The following is a 9,978-nucleotide window of genomic DNA, read 5'->3' on the forward strand; positions in this document are numbered from 1 at the left end:
GGTTTAACCCACCAACAAACAGACGCACAAACAAATTCAAGTCAAGACTGGTCTCTGAGTCTTTTCTTTCTATTCTTTTTCTTTTTTCTTTTTTTCCCTTTGAGACAGTGTTTCTCTGTGTAGCCCTGACTGTCCTGGAACTCTTTCTCTGTAGACCAGATTGGCCTTGAACTCAGAGATCCACCTGCCTGTGCCTCCCAAGTGCTGAGGTAAAGGCTGGTCCTGCCCCAAGGTTAGACCCGGAGTCTTAGTTCTTTTTTCTGCTGGGCTTTCCGTCAGCCCCCCTCTCCACAGGGCTTCCACGCCTTCACCAGGGACTGGAAGGCCTTCCAAAAGGAAGGCAGTTGGGTGCACAGTGTGCCCCCTCCTCGGTGGGCTTCTCCCTTATTCCGATTCATGTCACCCACACAGGCCCAGGGCCCTCGGGGGGCTACACACCACTTGGAGTGGTCCTCTGTGGCACTGAATGTCGGTCCAGATGGACCAGGGAATCCTGTCTGAGTCACATCCAGAACTTGATGGGCCCCGGAACAGTTGGAAGCCAGGATGCCTGGAGAATTTGGCCAGAACTGGACCTGTAGATTGGTGCCAAGAGCTTCTGCCAACCAGCCAGAGTACAGGTCTGCAGAAAAAGGAAGGTTGATTCCTCAACGCGGCTCGCTGTTAGGTGCTCAATGTCTACTTTGGGAATGACATAAACCTAAACAGCCCCTATCAACAGGTCAGGTCAATTTTCAGGTCATACCTGTAATCCCAACACTCAGAAATTGGAACAAGAGGATCTCAGATGGAGTCTAGCCTGGAATGTACGGTGAGATCTTATACAAAAACATCGGCTGAGCATGGAGGCTTGAGCCTTTAAAGTCTGCACTGAAATAGTAGGGGCAGATGGCTCTCTGTGACTTCCAGACCAGCTGGGGCTGGGCTACACAGTGAGAGCCTGCCCCTCCTCCCCCTGCAAAGGGAGTCCTTACCAAACAATTATGTATTATTTCACAACCCACTAAGGGAAGTGTTAATATCCTAGTTTCTCATGTGAGCAAGCTCAGGTCATACCCTATACTGCACATCCAGAAACCAACATTTGAACCAAGGTCTGTTGGCTGATTTCAAAGCTCCACCTCAGTCCCACAGTGCTGACGTTACAGATATGTGTACCACCTGCCCAACCCGTCTGTTGGCTGTTGACTGCTCACGGTTATTATTGTAATATGACTCCGAAAGACATCTGGGCTCTAATCAGGCCTGGGAAGACCAGGGACCTCCTTCTACAAACAAAGTGTTCTCCCTTAACTCCTCAGCATCAAAGCTTACCATCTCCAAACTTTCCAAACTTGGCAAAGCTCTGGAAGGTGGCCCCAGCTTGGGAAGTGAGCATTACACTACTGTTCCAGGGTTCATGGAGGACGTGGTGGCCCCTGATCACCTCCTCTAGGCCAGGTAGTTTCTGAGCAAAGATGCCTTCCAGCTTGTGGTCATAGATTAGGGGATAGGTATAGGTTAGCTGCTTGCCTGGAAGACAAGATAAGGAAGAAATGTGAGTCGGGCGGTGTTGGCGCACGCCTGTAATCCCAGCACCCTGGGAGGCAGAGGCAGGCGGATTTCTGAGTTCTCGGCCAGCCTGGTCTACAGAATGAGTTCCAGGACAGCCAGGGCTATACAGAGAAACAACCCTGTCTCGAAAAAACCAAATCCAAAAAACCAAAAAAAAAAAGGAAGAAATGTGAGACTCCTTACTCGGAGGAGCTGAGACTTAGCTCACTTCAGAGAATCTACTCACCAATCTTCGGAAACTGAGTGAAGGGGAGGGACACACAGATCAGGGTCTGGCCGTAGGTTTGAGCATTAGGAGGCCAGCTGTACGCGCCAGAGGACGCGGGGGCTGGGAAGCGAGGCACACTGTGGATCAGCCAGAAGCCCCCTTCTTGGTCCAGGAGCAGGACACCTGAGCCAGAAGGAAGAGGTCAGAGAAAACCCCTCAAGCCAGCTCATCTGCTACCAGATACACGGTCTCAGATGGCTGGGGTCTTAGAGGGAAACGGAGGCCAAGGTTTGACAGGGTAAATCCCCATCCTTCACGCAGGCCAAAGGTTGGTTAGGGTAGAAATTCAGGGAGGCTCCGCGACCACCAGTCCAAGCCTCTCACCCTTCGTATGCCCACGGCTGGAAGAGTCCCGAGCTGAGCTGGATTTAGGAGGTTGGTCGTTGTAGAGCAGAAAGGCCAGCTAGGAGAACGTACAGAGGCTACATAACTACCCTCCCTTGCCTGTGGGACCCCACAGTGGCCCTGCCCGGGTTCTGACAGCACTCAAGTCACCTGGCTGGAGTTCCTTCGGTACAACGGCTGTAGGCTGAGGCCCACGGCTCCCTCCGAGCTGTTGATGTAGCCTGCACCGTCTCTCCACCCCTCGGAGTTCTGGTCCATGTACTTATATGTCAGGCCCTTCCACGGAGTATCCCCAGACCCGCTGTGAGCCGGCAGCTTGTATACCACGAACCTGGAGGTCCGGGAAGCCAGGAGGTGGCGGGGAGAGAAGAGATCTGAGGTTTTAGGAAAAGTGCCTCAATCTCAGTGCCCGCGCCGATCCCCACGCAGTCTGCAGGGGGACAGTCCCACCACGGCATGCTCACCAATCCACAGGCTGCCCGGAGTCCCCATAGCAGCTCAGGGCTTCGGCAGGGACCCACAGCAGCGCAGCCAGCAGCAGCGAGCGCGGTACTGCCATGAGGCGACAGCAATGGACTCTGAAAGACCCGGGACAGCCGGGTCACGAGGTTCAGACTCACTTCCCCTAAAGACCTCAGAGACCTGGGTCGGGGCTTCGCGAGGGTGGAGACGGAGCCCGCCAGGCCCGGAGCGGAGGCGGGGCTTCCTAGGAAGCTGTCCCACCAGCAGCGGACCCCGCCCTCTCCAGTGTCCGCCCCACCCCGTCCTCCGGCTTTTGGCTCACTCAGCTCCGGATAGGCTTCACTCATGGACACGCCCCTCCCGTGGGCATTGGCTGTCACGTGACGTCTAAGGCGCTCCAGCCTCTGGGGTTTTTTTGTTTTTTGTTTTTTAATTCAAGTTCTGAATCAGGACCAAATCTGTCTTTCTATTTCTTTTACACCACTGCTGCACACCTCGGGCACATTTTTTTTAAAAAAAACTTTTGGGTGGTCTTGCCTGCAAGTGTGTTTGTGCATTTGTGTGCCTGGGCAGGTCCAATCCTTTCCTTTCCACGTTTTTGCTTGTTTGTTTGTTTTGTTTTTAATAGTATTTGTTTAATGTATGTAAGTAAACTATAGCTGTCTTCAGATACACCCAAAGAGGGCATCAGATTCAATTACAGACGGTTGTGATTGATCATGATGTGGTTGCTGGGAATTGATCTCAGGACCTCTGGAAGTGCTCTTAACCACTGAGCCATCTCTCCAACCCCATCCTTTCCCCAGTTTTGTTTTTCAGACAGGATCTCACTATGTAGCCCTGGCTGGCCTGGAACTCACAGATATTTGCCTGCCTCTGCCCCTGCCTCTGCCCCTGCCTCTGGAAGGTTTTCTAAAAGCATGCAGCAAGACTGTAGATAAATCTTTAAAAGCATGCAGTAATTATCCCTGGCTTTTTTTTTTTTCTGGTGAAGTTTCCCCATATCTTTCTCTGACCTCTGAACCCTGGCTGACCTTTGAACTCCTCATCTTCCTGCCTTTGCCACCCAAGTGCTCACATCACAGAGGTGCTCCAGCACACTGTACATATGTGTAAGTGCACACACACACACACACACACACACACGGCACAGCGTGCACGCGGGGAACAGGACAATGTGTGTGAGTTTCTCCTTCCACCATATGGGAGGGGATGGAACTCAGCGCATCGGAGCTTGGCATCGGAGCTTGGCGGCAGGTCTGTACAGGCTGGGTCTTCTTACCGGCCCTTCTCTTTTTTAAGACAGGCTCTCACTGGAGCTCAGGGTAGCCTGGAACCCTCAATTTTGCTCAGCCTCCTGGGTGAGTGCTGGGATTATAAACATGAGCTAGTCTCCAGCTTTTAATTTTGTTTTTTACTTTCTCTGTGCATGCCTTTGCGAGTTTGTGTGTATCAGGTACTGGCCATGCAGATACCCCTAAGTGTTAGCTCCCGGGAGTTCGAGTTACAGGTAGTTATAAGCACGATGTGGGTGCTGGGACCTGAACTCAGGGCCTCTGCATGAGCAGTAGGGGCTATAACCACTGAACCATCTTTCCAGCCACCACCACCCCTGCCCTCATCGTTTTGTTTTTTGGTAAGCTCTCACTCTGTGGTGCTAGGCTAACTTATAACTCACCATCCTCCTGTCTCAGCATCACAGGTGCTGGGATTGCCACCCAGCTGGGTCACTCTTGCTAACTTAATCACAGTGCTGCCCCCTCTCCCTGTCCAGTCCGCACATTTTCTCGCCCCACTCATGAAGCTGGCCAAGGAGTCGTCGCTCAGGTTGTGAGAAGGCGGGAATACAGCGTCTGCCTCTACCACACTCTACCACAGATTTGACTATGTGGCTGGGACCTTGACAGCCGATCTTCCTGTTTCTACCTACCAAATTTTGGAATTACGGGCCTGAACCTCCATAGCTCTGGCTGGTTTTGAATGCTACACAGACCAGGCTGGCCTCCAGCTGAAGAAATCCACCTGCCTGCCGAATACTGAGACTAAAGGCCTGTACCAGCATGCTTGTGCTGTTGTTTATAAAGACAAGGTCTTTCTGTGTAGCCCTGGCATCTGGAACTATTCTGGTAGTCCTGGAACTAGTCTGTAGACTAGGCTGGCCTCAGACTTAGAGATCAGTCTACCTCTGTCTCCTGAATGTTGGAATTAAAAGTGTACACTGGAGCCTGGCAGTGGTGGCGCATGCCTTTAATCCCAGCACTTGGGAGGCAGAGGTTCTGAGTTCAAGGCCAGCCTGGTCTAGAGAGTGAGCTCCAGGACAGCCTGTCTCGAAATAACAAACAAACAAAAACAAAACAAAAAACACCAAAAAAAAAAAAGTGTACACCACCACCCAACTTTTTTCTACCTTCTTTTTTTTTTTTTTTTTTTTTTTGGTTTTTCAAGAGACAGGGTTTCTCTGTGTAGCCCTGGCTGTCCTGGAACTCACTCTGTAGACCAGGCTGGCCTCGAACTCAGAAATCCACCTGCCTCTGCCTCCCAAGTGCTGGGATTACAGGCGTGCACCACCACTGCCCAGCTCTTTTTCTACCTTTTAAAAGCCAAAGTCTCTAGATTATGTAGCTCTATCTGACCTTGAACTCAAGAGATTCACCTAGCTCTGCCTTCCAAGTGCTGGAATTAAATGTATATACCACCACACATGGCTTGTTTTTGCTGTTGTTGTTGCTAACTTTTTGAGACATGAAGAAAACAAACAAAAATATTCAGGAGGCTGAAGCAAGTAGATCTCTGAGTTTAGTGCCAGCTTGATCTACAGAGTGAGTTCCCAGACAGTTGAAGCTATACAGAGAAACCCTTTCTCAGAGAAACACACACACACACACACACACACACAGAGAGAGAGAGAGAGAGAGAGAGAGAGAGAGACAGAGACAGAGACAGAGACAGACAGAGACAGAGACAGGAGAAACTGACTAAATTTCCCAGGATGACCTTGAGTTTGTTCTGTATTACAGGCATGTGTTAAATTTGATATCCTCCTGCCTCAGCCTCCTAAACAGCTGGGATTACAGGCCTCAGCTACCTCTGTGACTATGACCCACTCTGGCTGAGGAAGTGGACAGGTTGGGCATGGTTACCCATGTCTTTAAAATCAGCACTTAGGAGGCAGAGGCAGGATGTTGGACAATCTCCTTGAGTTTGATACCAGCCTGGTCACCATAGTTTCAGGCCGACCAGGTCTACATAGTAAGATCCCGTCTTAGTAAACTAAGGGATAAGGGCATAAATAATAATCAGTCATGAATATCTCACCACTGGCTTGACAATAGGTGACAGGATTGTAAGGCTGATCTTGATGAAGGAGACTGCTGGGGTGGGGTGGGGGAGTGTCATCAGAAGTGAATGAATTTTGAACGTTTAGGAGGTGTGTGTACAGGTAAGCGTATCACCTGCTGTGGGACTCAATGCTCCTCATAATTTCCAGCTCCGTACTACAGTGAGGCAGACACGAGGTTTATATGGGAAATTTTTATAGTAACCATGACAACCCCATCTGATGGGCATAGCTTGAAGCTCCCTTCTAGATTCTGGGAAATCTCGCCCCAGTCCATCCGCCCCCAGGACTCAGGGTCACTCCTGTGCTGGTCTAAGGATCCGTCTGAGTTGATTTAGTTGGTGGTCTGAATTGCTGGGTCTGTGGGGCCGTGCGCGTGTTTCCCTGAGGACGTGTGAGGTTTCTGTTGAAGGCTCCTTTGTGTAATCTTCCGGTCAGTTCTTTATCTGGGTAGGACTGTAAGTCCAACAATGGCTCATCCTTTGGGAAACAGTCCTTGGATCCACTCTTATTTCATCTCCAGTCCTCGTGTAGGATCACTCAGAGGTGACGCTTCATGTGCAGAGCTAGGTGGTCAGAGCGTGAAAAGGCGCGTGGGCAGAGGCCGCAGGAGAAGGGCCGGTGTCCAGTGTGCTTCCGGTAGTGGCGCGTCAGCTCGTCAGAACGAGCAAACCTCCAGCCGCAGCCATCCCAGGAGCAGGCATAAGGCTTCTCTCCTGAAGGACAGGGAGCTGTAAGCAATACCCTCCAAACAGCCCAGCTCCAGTTTACACACTTGATGAGGGAGAGCCAAGCCTCGGGCGACATATCTAGCCCGCACGGTTTAGAGAGCATGCAGTCCTGCCCTCTGTGATCCTTTTCTGTATCTATAGCTGCAATCCTGCAGTTTTCTCATTTCTGGTCTCCTCCCCCACTTCCTATGTTCTAGTTCCCTGCCCGAGACCTTATGTGGCTGCATCGTTCTTTGTTCTCAGCATTCCAGCTATTTTTTGCTTTGGCAGGGCCTCCCGATGATGATATACAGTCTTGTTCCTGAACTTGGTCCAAGCCCGGAAATCCACCCTAGTATCCAAGGCCCTGTCTTGGGTCTAATGATTCCCTCTCTTCCCATTGTATGCCTGGTGCATGTCCCGCCATGCTTGGGAGGCCCACAACTGTCTTCCAGTCCTGGGACGACCCCATTTCTCTTTCTAGACCCTGTCTCCCAGCATTTCCTTCTTTTCTTGTGGCCTGCCTTATCTCTGGGACCTCCATCAGTTGCCCCTGAAACTAATTCTACTTGAGTGTGTCAACCTCCGGATCCCAGACGGTTCCAGCGAGAGCATGCATGTGAATAGTAGTTTATATCCTGAGCTCTGGCATTCCAAACTTGTACCCTCCGGGGTTCACCTCTCTAGTTCCTCCCCTCCCCTCATGCCCTTCATTCTGTTTTCTACTCTTCCCCCACTTCTAACCCAGGCCTTACACATCTGCTTCTAACACTCAAGCCCTCAAAATGTTCCCCAGGCCCTCTGTCTACACCTATTCATGAGACAGGATCTCACTAAGTAGCTCAGGCTGCTGAAACTCGCTATAATCGCCCAAATGGCCTCGAAGACACTGATATCCACCTGCTTCTGCTCCTGAGTGCTGGGATTCGCCCATTTGGGTCTGGAATCTCCCCTTCTAGACATGACCCAGGGTCTCAGGTGCGGTCTTCACGACCCTAGGTGTTGGGGCTGCCTTTGCCCACGCCTCTGGCCACCCTCCGGCCCCTCCTTTCCCTCCGCTTCCGGCTCCCGAGCCCGCCCCCGCCTGCCCGGCCCCACCCTTACCCGTGTGCGTGCGTAGGTGCGCCTTCAGGTGCGAGCTCTTGGTGTAGCTCTTCCCGCAGCCTTCGTGCCCGCAGGTGTGTGCCGCCTGCCTCCTTTGTGGCAACGTTCGCCGACTGCGTTTGGGCGGCGCAGCTGCCGGGGACAAGCCTGCGTCTCCGGCGATCGCAGTGGCCCCGAGTTCTGTGCCCACCGCACCAGGTCCCAGACAATTCAGGAAGGAAGGGGGTGCAGTGGGGCCAGCAGAAGGCGCCGCGAGCCCGCGAAAGAGCTGGAAATGGCCTTGGTACTGTGGCGCGGGGTACAGCGCGGGGTATCCCGACAACAGCCCGTAGGGGGCGCCCGGAGCTGCGGGCACCGCAAGCCCCGCTCGCGGGAAGAAGCCCCCTGCCGAACCCGCTCGCGACTCGGAGAATGCGGACTGCGCCTTGGGAGCGAGTCCCGGGGCCGGGACAGGGGCCACGAAGGGTTCAGGGGCTGGGGGTCTCGGAGTCGGGTGCACCCAGCCTGTGTGCTCCTCGGAGCCCAAAGGCCCGGTCACCAACCCTGGGCCACCCGCATAGGCGCCCAGAGACTCGGGCGGCGCAAACTGTGCCACTGAGCCCCCGCTGGGAGCCAGGGCACAGGTCCGGGGAGTGCTGGGAGGCTCAGGACCTGGGAAGTTTGTAAGGAAAAGATCCGTGTCCCACGCACAGGTCACGTCCCTCTCATCGTCCTCTCCGGGAAGGTCCTCCGATTTCAGACTCACGTGAAGGGACGGCCCCGTGGGATTCGGGGGCCCCGGACCCAAATCCTGAGTCTCTTCAGACCGCCACCACTGCGGGAGGGAGCGTACTGCTTGATTGGTAGGCACTGGGTACCTGGCCCTGAAGCAACCCCGACTGGAAACATCGTTGGGGCAGGCTGGTCGAGGGTTTGTGTGCCTATCATTTACCCACACTTTCCCCTAACCCCCTTCTCAGCTCCAGACAACTCTGTCAGGTCCTGCTCGAGACAGATAAGACACTTACCAAGAACAGCATTCGGGATGGGAGAGAGAGTTCTGAGTCAAAGGGGACAGCTTTGACTCCATTTCCCCAGTCTTTCGCTGTCTACACATAGCCCAACAATAAATATAAAAGCTCAGAGTCTGGAAATCCCGGGACACCTTTATCTGCGCCTTTGTCTCTCTGCACTTAGCCTCTTAAGATAGAGAGCTCAGAATTCCGCTTCCTATTCGAGAAACAGGCCTCACTTTGATCTCAGACCCTAGAACACCTCCCCCAAGCCAGGCCCAGAGGATCCCCACCCCCCAAAAAACTGAGCAGAGGATACTAAAGATAGAAGCCCCACCCCCAAGCACTATGCCCAAGGTCTCAGCAAAACCACCTGTCCCCCCACTGGCCCCACCTTGAGGAAGTCCTCCTGGGTGTCCAGGAACTGTCCCAGGGTGGTGAGTGTACTGATGGAGGGTAAGACAGTCTCAGCGGAGGCCATGGCTGGCTGGTGTCCACCCTGGGCCTCAGGCCTCCTCTCTCTCTTCTGCCTCATGGGCTATGAGGCTAGGAAGGTTTCTTGGAGGGCTGCTGTCTACCCACATCTGATTGGCTGTCTTCCCTGATAAGACCCAGGCAAGGCAAAAAGGCAAAGGAGGGGTGTGTATGATATGTGTGTGATGTCTCTCTCTCTCTTTCTGTCTCTCTCTCTGTCTCTCTCTCTCTCTCTTTTCTTTTTTAAAGGTTTTTCGAAACAGGGTTTCTCTGTGTAACAGCCCTGGTTGTCCTGGACTGGCTTATGTAGACCAGACTGGCCTTGAACTCACAGAGATCTGCCTGCCTCTGTTTCCTGCCACTGGGATTAAAGTCGTGGTGTGTCACTTTCAAGGAACAGACCTTACCTTGGCCTGTTTGGGAACCGGTCCCTGAAAACCAGCCTTGTGTGTAAAGTAAGTCAGATGTCAAGGAATAGCGGCTTCAAAGTTTTGGGGTTCAGGTGACAGGTAAAGAAAAGTCCTGATCTCCAACTCCTCCCCACCTCCCAGAGGACTGAGAAGGCTCTTGTGGTCTGGTCTCAAATCTCTCTCTTGAAGAAGGAGTGGACCAGGAAGGATAGATTTCATGGGAAAGGTCTTTAGGACCCTTTGACCCCGTCAGGGCCACTGCAGTCCTTACCCCCGCCTCCAGACAAACAGCAGCGCCGGTGCTAATGGCGGGCTTTGGCAC

The 9,978-nt window shown here is 52.9% G+C and overlaps 2 protein-coding genes across 2 annotated transcripts; both read right to left on the reverse strand.

Annotated features, from left to right (window-relative positions):
- Positions 1 to 53: 53 nt before the first annotated feature.
- Dnase2 (deoxyribonuclease 2, lysosomal) lies at positions 54 to 2,861 on the reverse strand. Its single transcript, XM_052166408.1, has 6 exons — positions 2,632 to 2,861; positions 2,318 to 2,498; positions 2,147 to 2,225; positions 1,781 to 1,945; positions 1,315 to 1,512; positions 54 to 622 (listed from the first exon to the last, which is right to left on the reverse strand). The coding sequence occupies exons 1-6, from the start codon at positions 2,724 to 2,726 to the stop codon at positions 276 to 278; spliced, it is 1,065 nt and encodes a 354-aa protein (XP_052022368.1). The 5' UTR covers positions 2,727 to 2,861; the 3' UTR covers positions 54 to 275.
- Positions 2,862 to 6,145: 3,284 nt separating this feature from the next.
- On the reverse strand, positions 6,146 to 9,337 carry Klf1 (KLF transcription factor 1). The gene is made up of 3 exons (XM_052166262.1): positions 9,167 to 9,337; positions 7,781 to 8,594; positions 6,146 to 6,682 (listed from the first exon to the last, which is right to left on the reverse strand). Exons 1-3 carry the CDS (start codon positions 9,305 to 9,307, stop codon positions 6,507 to 6,509), a joined length of 1,131 nt encoding a protein of 376 aa, XP_052022222.1. The 5' UTR covers positions 9,308 to 9,337; the 3' UTR covers positions 6,146 to 6,506.
- Positions 9,338 to 9,978: the final 641 nt, after the last annotated feature.

The sequence above is a fragment of the Apodemus sylvaticus genome, chromosome 21 (genome assembly GCF_947179515.1).
Source record: "Apodemus sylvaticus chromosome 21, mApoSyl1.1, whole genome shotgun sequence".
NCBI lineage: Eukaryota > Metazoa > Chordata > Mammalia > Rodentia > Muridae > Apodemus > Apodemus sylvaticus.